The 18,812-nt window shown below is 48.3% G+C and overlaps 1 protein-coding gene across 1 annotated transcript; it reads left to right on the top strand.

Moving 5' to 3' along the window:
• The first annotated feature begins 1,947 nt into the window (after positions 1-1,947).
• GJA5 (gap junction protein alpha 5) lies at positions 1,948-17,858 on the top strand. Its single transcript, XM_079914908.1, has 2 exons — positions 1,948-2,028; positions 14,737-17,858. The coding sequence occupies exon 2, from the start codon at positions 14,769-14,771 to the stop codon at positions 15,843-15,845; it is 1,077 nt and encodes a 358-aa protein (XP_079771034.1). The 5' UTR covers positions 1,948-2,028; positions 14,737-14,768; the 3' UTR covers positions 15,846-17,858.
• Positions 17,859-18,812: the final 954 nt, after the last annotated feature.

Below are 18,812 nucleotides of genomic sequence, written 5' to 3'. Positions count from 1 at the left end.
TATCACCAGGGTTCCCTATGTTTCACATGTTGAATTCCATCCCAGGAGTTTGCACCAGCCATGGGAAGTACAGGCAGGAGGAGGCAGGCATTGCATTGTATTGCATTGCATTGTATTGCATTGTATTGTATTGCATTGTATTGTATTGTATTGCATTGCATTGCATTGCATTGCATTGTATTGTATTGTTTGGTATTGTATTGTATTGTATTGTATTTTGCAGTCACATCCACAACACTTACCATGTACCAGACAGGTGCCTTACACATCTGCATTAGTCCTCATGATGACCTAGGAGGTAGTTATTATTATCCCTAATTTACAGTTGAGGGAACTAAGAGGCATAGAGTTTATGCTAACTTGCCCACTGTTACATAGCTGGTAAGTGGTAGAGACAGGATTCAAACCCAGACAGTCTGGCCCCAGCACCTGCTCTGAAGCTACGTAGGAAAAGAGGCGGGGAAACTCTGGCTAAGGAATCAAGAATCTTGAGTTTGTTTTCAGCAGGCCTGCTGTCTCCCGAGACACAGGAAATTTGGCCCCATGTTCTTTCCCCTCTTGCTGATCCTAAGCTTATTCACCCATGAAAAATATCACCCACTAAAGAAACAAAGTTTTGCAAACTGTTGGAATATTTGTGAATATATGTGAACGTGATGATGTGGAGCAAAGGAACGGATCTGGGTTCTGGTCCTGCCTCTGCCATGTACTATGTGTGACATTGACGAACGGCCTTGAGTCTTCGGGCCTCAGTTTTCCTGGCTGTCCCAGATGATCTCTGGGGTTTTCTTCTAGCTCTCACAATCTGTGGGCTCTTGGTCATTGGTTTGTCTGATTTCAGTCCACTCGTAGTCACCTCTGTCGTTGACTTTTATCACGGTCCAACTGGGTCCATGGCTAAGCATATAAGTTGAGGAGTTGAGGAAAGTAGTTGAGAATGAGGGGAGCTTGAGGGTAGAGATGCCTCATGGTTTCCAAATTTGCCCACCTGTGACATGTGATTTAATAAGAGACAGCCTTACTTCCGTCAGCTCAGTTCCAGCTGGGAGGCCTGTATGCTTTTGTGGAAAGAGCAAAGAGGTGACTTTTGGCATTGGCTAAAACTTCTAATCCGGACTCTCCCATTTACTAACTGGGTTACCATGATCATGATTTCTCTGAACTTCAGTTACCTCAAATGTGAAATGTAGAACTGTCTACCTTGAGAACTGGACATCGGAATGATTAAGTGAAATAAAAATATTATATCTAGATCTATATCCATATCCCTCTCCCCCCTAGCCCAGTGCCCGCCACATAGAAAGCACTCTCTTTTCATTCGAGGAGAAGGAGAGAGGAGTCCTGGCCAGTGGAGATGCCCTCTCCCTGCCCTTTTGAGCTTTCAGGTTACCTCTGGTGTCTGTTCTGGGTGCGGGTGCTTGTGACTTGTGAATCTCAGCTCACTCGTGTGGGCATAGCAGAGGTTTCCCAAAAGCCCTGCTCTGGGAATGAGCACTCTTTTTTTCTGATGACAGGAAAAGGATGGGGAAAAGGGATCTCCAGGGTAGTGCCAGCTTTCCCGCTGACGCCCCAGGAAAGTGGCCCGGCAGAGGTTGAGCAGGCAAAGACTAGGGAGGCAGCGCACCAGCCAGAGGGAGAGGGGGCCAGCGTGAGGACTGCGGTGACGGTGACAGGGGCAGGGCAGAGGCGGGGGGGGGGGGGGGGGGGGGGGGGGGGGAGGACTCAGTCTCCTTCTGGGGAGAATGCGGCGAGGAGAGGCTGCAAGGAGGTAGACGGGAGAAAACTCATTAAATGAGCAAAGATTCTAGGAGCACAAGAGAGAGAGGGGAGGGAGGGATCTCGAGGGGGAAGGGGGAGGAGAGAGAAAGAGTAGGAAGAAGTGGGCGGAGGGAGGGTGACAGATAGCGATTAAAAAGAGGGTGGGAGAGGAACGACCGACAGGCTGGAGAGCAAGGAAGAGTGGGCAGCGGGGGAGAGGCGGCCGGAGAACCAAGAAGCCAACTGGAATTCCAGACAGAAAAGAGGAAGGTAAGGGGAAACTTGAACTTTAAGAGATAAAACTACCAGTTGATGGGAGAGAGGCAGAGAGAGAGCCTTGAATCTCCAGCTTTGTTGCTGGATCACAGCAAAACTCTCTCTCTGCACCTGTGGGTTTCCTCCCTGCCCCTCTCAGCAGTCCCTGTGATGGTGAGCTTTGGGTATATTAAAGAGAACAGCTTATGAAGCAGCAGATAAATCACTTACTCAATTTAGAAGGAGCTGTAGAAATGCAAGCGGAGGGCCTTTGCCGTCCATCTACCTCTCACAGATGCGCCGTGCTCCAGGGGCATCTTACAAGCAGGACACCAGGTCATTTCCAGGCACTTTTGTGAAGATTGGCATTGGCCCTTTAAAAACCCAAGCCATCGCTGTTTTACCATGCTTCCTCTAGGCTTGGAATTCTTTTTGAAATGCTTTCCACAGCATCTAGGAAAGTGTTTTGATTTTTTCCCCCCAGGGCATGTTGGATGGTTTAAAAATATTCCCTGCTTAGTTTCCTACGGAGTATCATGTCCCCGCTGTCCATTGTGAGCAATCTGGTCACTTGCTGTTGGAGGAAAGAGGCTGGTGAGATCCGGAGAGGAAGCCGGGGAGAGGTGCCCACCGCAAGGTCTCCTTTCCTGCTGGGCGCAGGGCAGGAAGGTTCCTGACAGCCCCTTGATCTCCCTTCCGAGCATGTGGTAAAGGAGCCTGGACTCAGGGCCCAAGAGACCTGGGCTCTGGTGCACTGAGGGGCTGTGTGACCTTGGGCCAGACAGTTCCCCCTTCTGGGCCTCAGTTTCCTCATCTGTAAAATGAAAGGTTTGAAGTAGCAGGATCCCTCTGGTTCCCTTCAGCAGTAACACTGTCCAAGGCTGAGATTCCTTAGCTCAAATGCACCTCAGAACCACTACAAAAGGGGAGGCTGACACAGGAGTTTACATCCTTACTGTGCCTTTGTTCACTTTTTCCTTCGTCCCCCCTCTCTCAGTATCCTGTCATAATGGAGGAGTTCTTGGTTCTGACCCGTCAGCATCTCACTGGGCTGTCTCCTGAGCACAGCTCTGGCACAGCGGGCCCGACTGGCCTAAGAGAAGGAAGGGCAGTGTGGGGAGCGCTGGGCAGGGGGTCGGAGGCCGGGGAGGAAGCCAGTGACACTGAACAGAGAAGAAACCAAGGCCACCCCCATCTGCCTGGGGTGGTGGCTTCACGGCTGGGGACACAAGCTGGTCTTTAGAAGCATCCTAACTTAACTTTCACATCATCAGGCCAAGTGGTCGCCATCTCTTCCACCCACTAACCCTGGAGTCACAGCTCAGCCCAGACCCTGTTCTCGTGGGACAGCTCTCTCTACCCTCCGGCCAGGTTCCCTGCGGTGGCATTGCTGTCCGGAGCCTTCTCCCCTCGCTGATCCTCCAAGCCTTTTCCTCACTCAGCAGCTGTAGAGCAGCTCCAGTGACCACTGGGCATACGGCAGGCAGTACCGGGACGTGTGTTTCCTGGCTTCCAAACCGGCACCCTCAGGGCATCCCCTCCCCGAGACGCGTGAAGTTCAGAGAGCCACGGCAGTAACACAACTGTGTTGCCCAGCTTGGCCGCTGGCTTGGAACCCCAGAGATGTTCTTGCTGGGCTGTTGAGACTGGTTATTGTTCTTGTCTCCTAACTGCCTCACTCCTGTCCCCCTGCCAGGTACTGGTCTAAAGTCCTAGGCCATTAGAACCGGAAGAGGTCTCCTAGATTGCCAGTCAACTTCTTCTTTGACAAATAAGGAAAACAAGGCCTAGAAAAGGCAAGTGACTTGTTGAAGACGACACAGTGAGTCAGGGCCAGTTGAGTTGGGAGAACATCCCGCTCTGTTCACGCACACCTAGGGCTCTTCTGCCTTCCATCCTTGGCTGTGTTTTCTGAGCCTCCATTTCTCCCCAAACCTCCCTGCTTCCTGCATGGAAGCATCTCTGTAATCCTGCTTCCTGGCAGTGACACCACCTGCCCACCTGCTCCTGCTCATCTCCGCCGGCTGGTGGGGGGCACATGCCGTGGAGGGTCCTGGGCTCTCGCAGCCAGCCGGGCTACCGCAGGGCAGCCTGGCCTCTTGGGTCCTGACTGATCCCCGCTCTGGGCCCAGCCAGTTAACACAGGGCAGGGAGCCTGTCTGTGTGGATCGATCAGGACAGGAACTAGAAGACCTGCAGTCCTTAGGGCCAGGGAGACCCAAGGCCCAGGCTCTGCCTTCCGTCCCAGGAAAGAACTCCCCCACCGGGGGGTCCAGCAACTCTCTGTATGAACTGGCTCCACTCTGGGCTCCAGGATTGAACTGACTGAAGGGGAGAGATGCCCACTTTCCCGGGAAAGCTTCAGTTCTCCTAGGAAGGAAGGTGACTTCCTTTCTACAGTCAGAAGCTGCTGGCTCCTGGCAAATGACCGCTTTATGCCACTTCGTGAATCAATTGTTTCTGACATTTTAGCAACTCATGGGGAAGAAAAATTCAGCCTTCAATAATCCACTCACCTTCATAAGGAAAGGGAGTCAGGAGGTCTCAGAATCAGAGGTATTGAAATAACACAGAGGCATCTTAGAGTTTATCTGATTCAGGGGTAAGGCAGAAGGAAGGGCCTAGGCATTTGGAATCACATTTGGGTTAAAATTTCAGCTGTGTAAACCTTGGGAAAATTATTTAATGTCTCTGATCCTCAGTTTCTTCATCTGTCAAAGAGGTTAATAATAAATAATTTCCTTGTAAGGTTTTATGAAGATTAAATAAAATAATGTATTTTAAATGGCTACCCCATAGTAAATGCTCAATGAACAACAGAACAATAGAGTGGAATCCAGGTCACCTGGTGCTCAGTCCAAGTCTCTTTGAATTGAGACTCATTTGATGCAAAGGCCTTTCCACAGTGAAGGCTCACCATGACATGAAATTCTGAGAAGGTACTGCTTGGTTTTTATGACCACAGATTTTTTTTCTGGGTCGACTTTTGCTGACCTCTAAGTTGGGAGTCAGAATATCTAGATTCGCCTCTTGGCTTTGCCACTTTGCCACTAATTTGCCACACCATCGCAACTGGGCGAGTCGCAAATGTTCCCCAGATGTTCTAACTTAGAGCTGGAAAGGCCTTAGCAACCATCCAGCTCAACCACTTAGTTTTACCCATGAGTGAACTCAGGCTCAGGGAGGGGGAATGTCTTGACTAGAGTCACAAAGAAATAGCTGGAACCAGAAAGAGCCTCTCTTCTGAGGCTCTTTTGTCCATAGAGGACTTAGAGAATCTTAATCCAACCTGGCATCTTCATGATTCAGGAGAGGACAGGTGTGTTTAGGGGTCAGGATGCCTCTTCTCCTCAGATCACAGAGTAGACAACCTCCTATTTCTCTTTCAAGTAGAACTGAGCCAGCTTCAAGCCTACACACAATGTGGACATGCCTTTGGATTGGTGATCAGATTCCAAAGTGCTGCAGCTCCTCAGAAGGAGGGAATTATATGAAGCACATATTTTATAATATGGACTCATGTGGAGTCCATCTCTAGGCCCCAAAGCTCGAGTTAAAGAAAAGTTCAGGGGCAGGCTCGACCAATTACGAGAACACAAGGGACCTGATTGGAGTGGGATTCTACACCTCCCTTCCTCTCCACCCCACCTCTCTTCTTTCCACCTAGTGAAATAACTGATTTAGAGTTAAATTAATATCCTTCCCGTTGCCCATGTTTTCCCCACCTCTGATAGTCACCCTCCCCCACTTGGTGGCACACAGGGCGTCCTTGCTGTGTCCCTCTAACCGGCCTGCTGCATGTCAAATGCTGCATCAAGCTGACTAGTTGGGTCATGTTTGAGAGTTTTTACTGGAAATGGCAGAAAAGAAAACAAGGAACTAACATTATTGAGTGTCTACTATGTGCCAATTACTGTTCTAGATGTTTCCACTTACTCACACATTGTTCAATCCCCATGAGTAAACATTCCCCTTTTTTCAGATGTAGAGGAAACTGAGAGGTTATGTTACTTGCCTGAGGTCACACAACTAGAGGGTGATGGAAGCAAGGTTCGATTCCCACTCTTCCTGGGAACCACGAGTCCCACCACCTAACTCTTTCTGTTCCCGTTGCTCTTGTTACGATCTGACATCAGGGGAACACCAGAGCCTGCTGTCCGGCCAGCCAAGAGCCCGGCAGTCGACACGGCCGCAGCCAAGAACACTTACTGGCTAAAAAAGGAAATAACTTTCTATATGTGAATTCTGGCCAAAGGGTGGCAGATGCTGCAGAGTCTGGGAATCCTGACCACTCGGGGCTGAAGGCCTCCACGTGACCATCAATGCTAGGAACAGCATATGCAAGGGACGGCCAATCCACAAGCCAGAGGCTAAAAGGAAAACCCTGGGCCTCTGACGGGAAAAGATCTGCTGGGGGGTTAAGACACTGGAGCTCTGGTCACAGGTTTGTCACCAGCTGTCAGTCCTATCAGTCCTAGGGCCTCTTTGCTTTTCTTTCCCTTTAAGAGACACAGGGTGAGCTGTGACAAAGCGAGAGAGAGGCATGGACATATATACACTACCAAACGTAAGGTAGATAGCTAGTGGGAAGCAGCCGCATGGCACAGGGAGATCAGCTCCTGCTTTGTGACCACCTAGAGGGGTGGGATAGGGAGGGTGGGAGGGAGGGAGACGCAAGAGGGAGGAGATATGGGAACATATGTATATGTATGACTGATTCACTTTGTTATAAAGCAGAAACTAACACACCATTGTAAAGCAATTATACCCCAATAAAGATGTTAAAAAAAAAAAAAAAAAAGAGACACAGAGAGAAAGGCAGGAGCCAGGCAGACCAGGTTCAAGTCCCTGATGCAGCACTTGCTACTTGTGTGACTCTGTACAAGTTACTTAAATTCTGAGTCTCAGTTTTCTTGGCTGTAAAATGGAATAATACTGCTTTCCTAGCAGGGCTGAAGTAATGGTTAGAAAGTAATGTTAATGTCATGTAAGAGTTAGAAAGTATAGTTATAAAATGCTTCACACATGGAAAGCACTCAACTTAGTGATATCTGTTATTATGATTACTTAACTTCCCCGGACCTTTGTCTTCATCTTGTATAGAAATAAAGGGTTGAGTTCGCTTGATCCCTAGATCCTTTTTAGCTCTACTGTACTATGAATCAATGACAAGATGTTGGAAATAATAAAGCATTTCGTAAATATAATTTTCATTAATAACTGCATAGGTATTAATCAACCCCTTCCGGTAATTAATAAAGACCTCCTGATAGTTCATTGTAATTGAATATCTCCATTTGCCAGCCCCTCCCATCCATTCCTTGTACATATGTCTTCTCCTAACTTTTTAAGAAGAAAATTACTTATCCTCGCATAATTCTCTTTCTCTACTTTGCCTGCTCCCTTCTACCTCCTTGGCTTTGAAACAACTGTCGGCCGGCAGGATCTCTGAGTGGACCACTCTGTCCTTACCATAATCAAATAATTAAATTTAAAGAGGAGTTAATTATCTGCCCTTGGCTGGAGTAGCAGGAAGACTAAAGTGATAGTTAATCTCCTCCATCTGTCTCTTTTTCCCTCTCTCTCATCTCTAGCTCCCTCTCCCCTCTCTAGTGGTCAAGGTTCAGGGGTGCAGGCCCCCTCTGGACTTCTCATTCTGAGAAAGTTGCCCACACTGCCCAACCCGGTAGCTGTAGGTATATCATACATCTATCTGGTTGAAGCAGCTACCCCAAACCTAAATCAGGAAAAGAATGAGAATTCTAAATGTAAGAGTTATCCTGAACCCTGCACAAATCAACTCTGTGTTCTAATAGTTATCTCACAAATAGCCCTGTGGCAGTTATCTTGTGTCACAGAGGCCAGCCTTCGATGAGTAAGGCTCTTCAAAGAAAGGAACTTAAGGTGAGTTAGATAGAATCTAGTACAGCTCTGAAGGCAGGGGCATCACTGTCAGAAGAGACAACAGCTGGCTTCGGTGACAACTTCACCGCTTACTAGCAAGTCATCCTCAAGTGATTTTGCTCAAAACACCCTCTCTGAGCCTTGTAAGAAGGGGACGGGGCCAGTCCCTAGTTCCTCCAGTTACTGTGAGAATCAAATGAGAATACATATATATCAAGAAACTTGCAGAGTGTCTGGCACATAGAAGGGTCTCAATGAGTGTTAGGTTTTCTTATAATTATTGTTATTATCACCTAGATTCAAATTCTCTTTTTGTGTAACTCTGGGTAAACTAGCAAATGAAGCTGAGAATCTCGAAGGATAATAAAGATTGATGAGGTAGCTGAGGACCAAGACCACTCTCTCATGTAATCCTCCCTACATATCCATCTTAGGGAGAAACTACTGGGGTGAGGGAAGATTAGAAAAATGTACATTAGTGAATAAGCTCCAAAAGAGTTCCAAGATGATGGTTATAGTTGGCACTTCACTTTATAAAGCCACCTTTGATGTCTGGTGTAGCATTGGGGCGCACAAGCACTTTCTGAACCGAGCTGCACTGACATGATACCATGTCTAAGGCATCCTTTGAGTGAGGCCCTTTGGGTCTTTTTACAACAGAATTCTCTTCATTGGGAAGCAAGTCAACCCTGCCCTTGCCGCATTCCACTGTATGGTGAGAGGAATTAGAGCACGAGCCCAGGGGATTGTTACTATTACTGTGAATAACAATCTTTATTGAGAACCAGAGGTCTGTTAGATACTATCCAGTACATGTGTCATTGTCCAGAATTAGACTCAGCCTCTGCAGCGTGGTCTTAAAATCTAATGTTGACAAACTTGGGTGAGTTTCCCAGTGATGTGGGGGAGGCAGAGAAAGAATAGTCCATGGTGACCAAGTCTCTGCTCTAGACATGTTCAGTCCTGCTGAGCCAAGTGGAGGACTCTCTCATGGGCAGAAGGACGGCTCGGTGGCTTTTCTCTCCCTGGTGTCCCAGTCACCATAGTCATTGTGCAGATGTCCCTAGGGCCAGCTTCCCAGGGAGGTGCCTCTAGTGGCATTAGGTGTTTTGAGTGACCTGAATGCTGTCATTCATCCACTGTTGTTTCTAAAAAGTACACGAGGGCTTCGCTGGTGGCGCAGTGGTTGAGAGTCCGCCTGCCGATGCGGGGGACACGGGTTCGTGCCCCGGTCCGGGAAGATCCCCCCCAAAATGTACATGAATCGACCTGTCAGGTGCAGGGCAAGATATTAAGCAATAAGGGGGAAGAGAGGGTAAGGTGATTCGGGGGAGGATCCAGTGATGAACAGTTACGGGGCTTGTCTTCAAAGACTCAGGGTTGAGTTGGAGAGATAATACACAGCAGAGCAAATAATTCTCCTTAGGTGTGTGAAACCCCAATGGTTTTACCATTTAACCCAAGGCCCAGCTGCTGACTTGGGGGGCCACAGAAATTGTTGTCAAATCGTAAGGGCTGTTATATTTGGTTTCAGAGGACAGAACTAGAATCAACAGAAGGAAGAGAATTTTCAAGGCATCCCCATGGTAGATTCTTGCTCACTTGCAACAAGTCTTCTTGAGCAGGAGAGTCGGGGGTGCAGTTTCAGCTGTGTGCTGGGTGGCGCACCTGTCACCTGCAGCCTGCCTAGCTTATGCTGCAGCCACTACTAAAGGACTGCAACGAGCGGGGTGACTACCGAGTGCAGTGCCTTATGTCCGCACCCCATTTGGGGGCTTTGTCAGAGGTAATGCAATCTTACTGCTAGACCAAACATTTTTTTTCAATGATTAAGAAAGCATTTATTATGCACCTAATGAGAAAGCCTAATGCAATAAGAATACAAAGCAGAAGACAGGCTTTTGACTTTGAGAATTCTATTACCCATCTAAGGGAAAAAGCCGTTAAATCCTTGAGGGCAGGAGTCATGCCTGATCTGTTTATTAATCTAACAGATATCACTGCGTGCCTAGTAGTTGCCAGGCCTGGGACCCGTGAGGTATTATTTCAGTACCCAGAACGGTAGTAGACACATAGTAGGGACTCAGAAAAAATACTTGCGGGTTGGCTGTTCGACAAGAAGCTTTTGGAGAACAAGTGTAAGGCAGCATAGAACCCAGTGTGGGAACGTATCCTGCCTGCTGCATGGCAATTTAGCATCTTCAGAGTTCGGGAGCCATCCAAGAGGGACGAGAGCAATTTGCAAAGACGTCTCCATTTCCACCTAGATCTGTGGGGTCAGAAGAAGAGGTGCTGGCTATGAGCTCATGTTAATTTGGGTTTTGCTCTAAATTGGTTGTCTTTAAAAACAGTGGCTACCTAGGGTGGCAACAGTGCCCACATGGAGGAGCACCAGACTGGGAACGTAGACCCTGAATTTTATTTCTAGCCATACAATACATGAAGTAAAGGAACAAAATGATTCATGCTCACTATGCACAAATACCTTCCTCTGGCCCTTTCTCTCTTCTCCAGGTGTAATGTTACTATTACCAAAGACGTTCCCTAATGACTTCTCCAAAATTTTTGCTTTGTCCCAGGACATGACACAGTAAAAGAGGATGTGGAAGGTCTTGGAGTAAAGAACGTTCAGAGGTGGGATGTTCTTGTCCAGGTTCTAGGGAACATCTCTCTTTGCCTTGGGGACTTCAGAACTTGCATCAGTTGCAAAGGGCTGTAGAATTCAATTACCCAGGGCTCTATGGAGGGTCCAGGCCCTACCCTGAACCAGAGTCAACCCGTCTTACATTCCCATAGCCCCCTGTGTCTCCCTAATGTCAACACACATCGTGCTTTATTGCAATTATGTGTTTGTTCTCTCTCCTTAATTAAGGGAAATAAAGGCAGTTAAGCTCAGTAAAGGCAGGGACTCCTTGCTTGTCTTTTTAACTGTTGCATCTTCAGTGCCATCATCACTGCATGATACCTGGTAACTGGTAACCACTCAACAAACTTATTAAATGAATGAACGAAAGGGAAGGACATCGTAGGCAGAGGCAACATGGGGAGCCAAGATAAAGAGGTGAGAAACTGTGGGCCGTGAATACACGTGTGGGGAGTTGTGTAGCTTAAGTACTGAGTATGTGAGGGGAACAGCAGAAATAGAATGGATGAGGCTGTGCCGTGGAGGGTCTCAAGTGCAAGTTAAATCGTTTGGACTTTATAAGCAGTAGGAAGCCAGTGAAGGTCACAGATAAAGCAGTGGGGTATACTACCATTTTTATTTGACAGAATTTATTCATGGCATGGGCGGCTGCCTTTGCCCGTCCTAACACACTTCCTGCCAAGAAATGGATAATAATCTACAAAACGTTTTATGTGCTGTACACCCAGAAAACTCAATGAGTGTCTAATCTACAAGTTTCTTTGGCTGAGTTTGTCGGGGGTCCAAAGGGACCCAGAGGTGTTGGGAAACTGACTTCAGCCGGGGACCTTTCATATTATAAGCTGAGCAGCTGGTACATGATAGCAATGTTAAGTTTCTCTGACCTTGTTTGAGTCATCCAGGATGTCGCAAACGAGAGGTTTTTCACCCTATATACTGCTGCCAGGGCCCACGGGGTCTGCCCTAGCCCACACCTCCCCAGCTGGTTAGTTTCTCTTGTTCTCTCCCGATGAGGCATCCTAAGACTGTCTTTCTGATATTCTGCGATGTTCCTTTCTTGTACCTGTGTTTTACTTCTTCCAGGTGGGACTCCTTGGACTACAAGTGAGGCAGTCAGCAGGCAAACCTCTTGGCAGACTAGACCAAAGCATCACATTCTTTGCCTTGAACTATTTATATATTTCCTTGGGGACTTGCAAGGAATGAGTGACAGAGTCAGAAGATCAAGGGGAAAATCTTCAGAAGTTGAGGAGAGTTTGGAAAACTTGCCCCAAATCCTGGAAGAATATAACATTTGTTTCTCTCTTTCTTTCTTTTTGATTGCCATTTCTCTTTCCTTCTGGCTTTCTCCCCTTCTTCTCTTCCATCTGTTTCTCTCTTCTTGGTAATGCACATCTTTCTACCTTCCACTTTCTCCTATTCTTGTCCTGCCCCACCACTTTCCTTGCTAGTCATGGCTGCCTTTTATTCAGTTCTTATCTTCTGAGCACTGTGCTAAGTGCTTTTTACCTATCGCCTCATAATACTCTATGAGCTAAATGATAGTATATCCATTTCACAGGTGAGGAGGTTGAGACACAGATCCAGTAACTTCCCCAAGCTCAGCAGATATTCACAGGGATTTGAACTCCATTTAGCTAACCCCCAAATTAACTTCCCTTAATGGTTACAGGATCTCTTTTCTCCCATTTCCAACTCCCCCTTGTCTTTTCCCTCTTTTTGCTCCTCCTCTCTCCCCTTCTCTCCCTCCCTTCTCTCTGACACTCGCCACATCCTGGCCTTCACATGCGTGCTGATGACCCTGAAGGTGCTGAACACTGCACACGTGCCCAGAAGGGATCACAGACCATTCAGACTCTTATCTAATCAGTCATTTTCCTTTTGGACTAACGCGCCACAATTTTCCACTTTTGGAGGCGATGGAGGGGGCCCTTCATCATGTGAGGAAAGGGCAAATGTCTGATCACAAACCAGAGGAAAGGGCTCAAGACTTGGAAGGGTCTTTGATATGGAAGGGAACAGAGATAAGGCCCTTTCCGCTTACTCATGGACTCTCTCATTCCCGGGGACGCTGTGTACTCTCAGGGTTGGGGAGTGGAGGGCTGGGAGAAGACAGAGCCGGGAGGCTGGTCTCTGTCAAGGTATCAACTCAGAAGCCAAAGCCTGGACCGTGAAATATGGAACCTCGCCCTGTCCCTCCTCATATGCATAAGGATAGGAACTGGGATAGGATAGGAATCAGGGGCACACTGGCAGCAAAGATGTGAAGGTTAAAGTTTGAACTTGACAACCTCTAAGGTCCCATTGTTATCAGAGGTTTTAAGATTCCAAGAAGAGAATATTTACCTTCAATTCCCACCCCCCCCTTTTTTTTTTGGTCATTCTGTTGATTAGGACTGGTTGATTAAAGGCTTAAGCCATAAGGACATTTATTGTTCATCAAGTAAGAATTCTGGAGGTAGAAGATTCAAGAGTTGATTCAGACGCCTCAGGGCACTGGTTGGCATTTCTGAGATTCTCTGGGAAGCTTCAGGCATCTTGACTCACACAAACTGTCCACAGGCAGGAAGTCGTGGGGGTGAAGAGGACTTCAAGTGAGGCTCTATTTACTGGGGATGGTAAAACATTTTCTAGAGCAATCCTTCCACGTCAGACTCTCCCCACACCTCACAGACCAGAACTAACTGCAGTGGAGGCTGAGAAAGTGATAGCTGGCCTTCTCACCCTGCTTATGGGACACAGCAAGGAACAGGGGATTGGTTTGCCACCGGGTAGAAAACACCAGTGCCTGCCACCCCCTCCTTCATTCACTCAACTAAGATTCACTAAGTACCCACTCTGGGCCGGGTGATGATGGTACAGAGGACAAGAGAATTCCTGTTCTCAAGGAGCTCCTACTGGAAGAACACAGACAGGCAGAGGATCACAAAACAAGATGGCAAGTGCTGGGAGAGGACTGAGTGTCCCCAGGACAACCACAGAGCTGAAGACGCTCAGCTTGAGGAAGCAGGGAGGGCTGGGAAAGCAATGACTGGGTTAAGTTTTGAAGGGTAAATGGGATGCAGCTAGGGGTGAGGGAGCATGTAGGAGGTGGCTGAGCGGAGAGCATTTGGGAACCTTCCAGGACTTGGCATGCTGGACACGACAAAGGCAACTGAAGGGGATAGGCAGGAAACGAGGCTGAAGAAGCATGCCAGGACCTGATGAGGGAAGGTTCTGTGTGGGACTTAAAGGTTTGGGGCGTTTATTCTGGATGTGTGGGTGAGCAGATCCGTGTGTGGGAACCTTCTGTCTGCAGAAAGGCAAGCTGAGCTGTACAGCTGGAATGGCTGCACGGCAGTGAAGTGTAGATCAGCACTGCCAGCTGCTAACCAGCTGGGGGAACCTGTGAAACCTTTGAATGTTTTTGTTTCCCACCTCCCGATAGAGTTGGCCCATGCTGGATGGCTCTGATCGTTACTGAAATAGAAATAGAAACAGAAAATGCTTCCTAAGGGGCCAAATTTGCCTCTCCCACCCTCACCTTTTTCTCTTCCACCTAGTTCTGGCCTCTGGAGTCAGAAATATATATATATATATTTTCCACCTGACAGCAGCTCAAACACATGGAACACGTGAATTATGATTTTCAGCGTATCACATACCTCATCTCATTTACCCCTCCAAGTCCTCTGGTGTAGCTCTTCCCATTTTACAGACAAGGAAACAGACTCAGTGAGGTAAATGTCCAGAGTCATATTTGCAGGCTCCTGTCCTGTGCTCTTTCCACTACTCCAGTGTTTCTCGGGTGAGGTCCTTGCCCTGCCTGCATCAGAATAATCTAGGCTTCTTGCTGCAAGTCCAGATTCCTGGGGGCCATCCCAGACCTCCTGGAGTAGAATCTCTGGAGATAACAGCACAGAATCCACATTATAACACACATCTCAGGTGATTTCTAGATCCATTAAAGCGTGGGAATCATGCTCTAATCTTGCTATCATGACTGCTTTGTCTTCTCTTTCATTTTTGCTGCGGGTGGGGGAGGAGGAAGAGAGCTTTTTAGGTGAATCTGACTTCTAAGCTGCACTCTCTTAAGGAACGCATTGGTATGGGTCAGTGGAATCACAGAGCATGATTGGACCTTCCAGATGTTTGCAGAAAGCATCCCTCTGTTTTTCTCTCTGTCCCGTTTGCAGGAGTCTTGGCGTCTGTCTTCTGCTGAGCCAAGATGGGTGACTGGAGCTTCCTGGGAGAGTTCCTGGAGGAAGCACACAAGCATTCCACGGTGATCGGTAAGGTCTGGCTCACCGTCCTCTTCATATTCCGCATGCTGGTGCTGGGCACGGCTGCCGAGTCCTCCTGGGGGGACGAGCAGGCTGATTTCCAGTGTGATACGATTCAGCCTGGTTGCGAGAACGTCTGCTATGACCAAGCCTTCCCCATCTCGCACATTCGCTATTGGGTGCTGCAGGTCATCTTCGTCTCCACACCCTCTCTAGTGTACTTGGGCCACGCCGTGCACACGGTGCGCATGCAGGAGAAGCGGAAGCTACGGGAGGGCGAGAGGGCCAAAGAGGTTCGGGGCGCTGCCTCTTACGAGTACCCAGTGGCCGAGAAGACAGAGCTGTCCTGCTGGGAAGAAGCGAATGGAAAGATTCCGCTCCGGGGCAGTCTGCTCAACACTTACGTCTGCAGCATCCTGATCCGCACCACCGTGGAGGTGGCCTTCATCGTGGGCCAGTACCTCCTCTATGGCATCTTCCTGGACACCCTGCACGTCTGCCGCAGGAGTCCCTGTCCCCATCCTGTCAACTGTTATGTGTCCCGGCCCACGGAGAAGAATGTCTTCATTGTCTTTATGCTGGCTGTGGCCGGACTGTCCCTTTTCCTCAGCCTTGTTGAACTCTACCACCTGGGCTGGAAAAAGATCAGACAGCGATTTGTCAAGTCACAGCAGGGCATGGATGAGTGCCAGCTTCCTGGTCCCTCTGCCCGCATAGTCAAGAGCTGCACACCACCCCCTGACTTCAATCAGTGCCTGGAGAATGGCCCTGGGGGGAAATTCTTCAATCCATTCAGTAACAAGATGGCCTCGCAGCAGAACACAGATAACCTGGCCACTGAGCAGGTGCGAGGCCAGGAGCAGATTCCTGGGGAGGGTTTCATTCATATCCGTTATGCCCAGAAGCCTGAGGTACCCAATGAAGGCTCCCCAGGTCACCGCCTCCCCCATGGCTACCAGGGTGACAAGCGCCGTCTCAGCAAGGCCAGCAGCAAGGCCAGGTCAGATGACCTATCAGTGTGACCCACCGGTGTGGCGGAACCAGGACCAGGTGGGAACAAAGGAGGCTCAGAGAGGGAAGGTGTGTCCCTTCTGACCCCATCTCTCTCATTCTCATCACTGCTCTACTCAGTTTTGGCCCTGGATCTCAATGGCATTGCTCATTTTTTCCAGAAGCTATGACCAGGTCTTTGTGGGTGCAGTAAGAGACATGGCTATCTACCCAGGCTCCTTCACCCTCCACTCAGAATCCTCAGTGAAGCCTTTCATATTACTCAGCGAATGGGATAGAGGAGGGGACGGGGACCATGGCAAATCTGACCTGGGAGGGACAGCCAGGGGGATAGGATGACTTTCTACATACCAGCCGCACACCAGATGGATTCTCTAAGCCCCTCTGGCGTCCTTGACCCGATCACCCTTCCTCCTGCAAGGAAGAGCCCAAAGTTCCTGGCCAGCAATGAGCATGAATCAAGGAACTTGCATTATATGTGCTCTTGAATCTGTTGTCTCCTTGAACCATACCTTGGGGTGGTGGTCAGGTTGCCAGGGGATGCCCTTGGCTGCCCCTCCCTCTACCCAGTCTTACTTAAAAAGAGGCCCTTAGAACTCGACCAGCAGCCTCAACTTTACAAGTGCCTTGGTATGTACCTCTGGCAAATGTCTCACCTTGATGATGTTGCAGCCTTTCCTTCTGCCAGGGTGTACAACGAGGGCAGGGAGGGGGGTGAAAAGCTCTCCTAGGGAGTCACTGTGCACACTGACTCCACCGGCATTCCTGCCACCACGTATCAACCTGCAGCTCTTTTACAGTTCAACCTGATGGTAGAAACCATCCCTTCCAGTCCTCCCTTGGCTGTCCATCCAGTGCTCCCCTAAAAACCTTATTGACCAGAATGCCCAAGAAGCCATCATCCTCTCTCACATTCTGACCAGATCACCAGCCATGGAGGCCAGTGGAATTTCCCCAGGTCTTATTAAAACAAAGAGGGCATTGTGCTTCTCAGATTCCCCTTGGGAAAAAAAAAATAATTCTGCTGTGAAGATAAAAATGAAAAAGGAGAGAAAATACTGGAAAACTATTTTTCCCTCCTGTTTGCTTCCCTTGCTGACTGCCAGCTTAGAGTGCCAAGAGGAGGTGTGATGACAACTATGGAGGCCCCCATATCTCTCTTTCCCTGGAGGATTTAGCAGGGGCACGAAAGCAGAAAGGGAATCTCCAGCTCTCTTGGCAGGGCCCTTGTTTAAGAGCACAGAGATGCCTGTGTCTCCCCAGTGCTCCTAAAGAGACTGCCAAAAAAGCAGTGGGGACTACAGAAAAGCCCTGCCTTCCCAGGGACTGGCCAGGTTTCTCTCTTCAGTCCATCTGTAATAGGTGGTTGCCATTTTGGATGAAGGTAAAGGATGCTCAGAAGTGGCTGCCGAAACTTGTAGGGAGACAGTTACTTTTTAAGATGCATGTGTGTGTTTGTGTGCGTATGTATATGCTGATAAGCTGGGGGAAAGGGAGGGAAGTCCTGAAGTAAGGAAAGCATGCCTTAGAGACACTTGTGTCTTCCTGCCCTTTCCTCCAGATGCCTGGCAGAGGGGCTGAGTCTCACTGTTTTCAGTGTCATTAACCTAAAGAGAGAAGCATGAGAGGTCGGGACAGAGGCTCAGAAGGAGGCTTCAGCCTCTGCCCCACCTGCCCATCTCTGGGCCCCTCTGCTGATACTTGGTTGTTATTGGTGGGTGGGGAGAAGGATGAGGGTAGAGGGGTGGAGGAAACTGACTGGGATGCCATTTAGGGAAGAATGACTGGTCATCCCAGGTTCCTGGAGGGGACACCTTTTAATCTATTCTCTGGCACTGGCATTAAGACTCTCTCTCCAAAACAAAGCAAAAAAACTCTCTTTCCTTCCATCTCTGAAGTGTGTTTGTTTTGTGAAATGAGTGTTCTTGGATTAGAAATTCTGTGAGATCAGTCCTGATGATGGGGCTCTCAGGAAGGAAGAAGGAAATAATATGTGTCGTTTGTCCTAATAAAGTCTGGCCCTACATTTATCTCTCCTTTGTGTCCCTTTCATGCTGTGACTACAAGAGACTTGGTGGGGGAGGGGAGCACTTGGAGCCAGTCACCAGTCGATCAGTATTGCGAAGAGCTTTGGAATCACACATGCCAGCGTGAAAATCCCAGCTGCTCATTTGCAGCTGGACTCCAGCAAGCTCCTTAATCTCTGAAGCTTGGTTTTCTCATCTGTAAACTGAACCTAGTAATATCTACCTCATAGGTTGTTAAATGAGATACTATTTATAAAGAGTACAGCAGAGTGCCTGGGAAATAATAGTCTGTCATTAAATGGTTATTATTGTTATTATCTTCATTATTTTTGTTGCTATGTTGAATACATAGTATTTGAAAACCTGGGATGCTGAGGGATGGTTACAGAACTTGCCTTTATGGAGCTCACAGTCTACCTAAGATGATCAACTAAACCACATAGAGGAAACAATTAGAATAGAATGAAATAGGAATTCATTGATTATCAATTCTAGGAACTATAAGGCTCCAGGAAGTGATACATAGGAAAATACTACATAGAAGAGGACAGACCTGACCTGAGCCTTAAAGAGTGGCTAAGGTTTTAGAGAAGTGAAGACCTCAAGGATGACACTGTGAAATAGGTCTGGGTATCCCCATTTTACAGACATGGAAGCTGAGTTCCAGGAAGTTTCTCTGACAGTGGGCAGCTTCTCACTGGCTTCTTTGGGTGAAATCTCATCTCATTGGAAGAGCAAAAATGATTCTTGCTCCAAACAAAGGGTCCAGGGACCACTCAGTCCTTCACCAGCAAATGGGTACCATTTCCTAGAGGAAGAAACAAAGGCTGGGAAGAAAACAAATGGAAGTATTATCTGAACTACCAAGTGGTCTTGTCTATCAGGGCAGGAAAGCTCTTATGGGGACTTCCCTGGTGGTCCAGTGATTAAGAATCCATTTTGCAATGCAGG

Source organism: Stenella coeruleoalba (genome assembly GCF_951394435.1).
Source record: "Stenella coeruleoalba genome assembly, chromosome: 1".
Taxonomy (NCBI): domain Eukaryota; kingdom Metazoa; phylum Chordata; class Mammalia; order Artiodactyla; family Delphinidae; genus Stenella; species Stenella coeruleoalba.
This window is presented reverse-complemented; position numbering and strand designations above follow the sequence as displayed.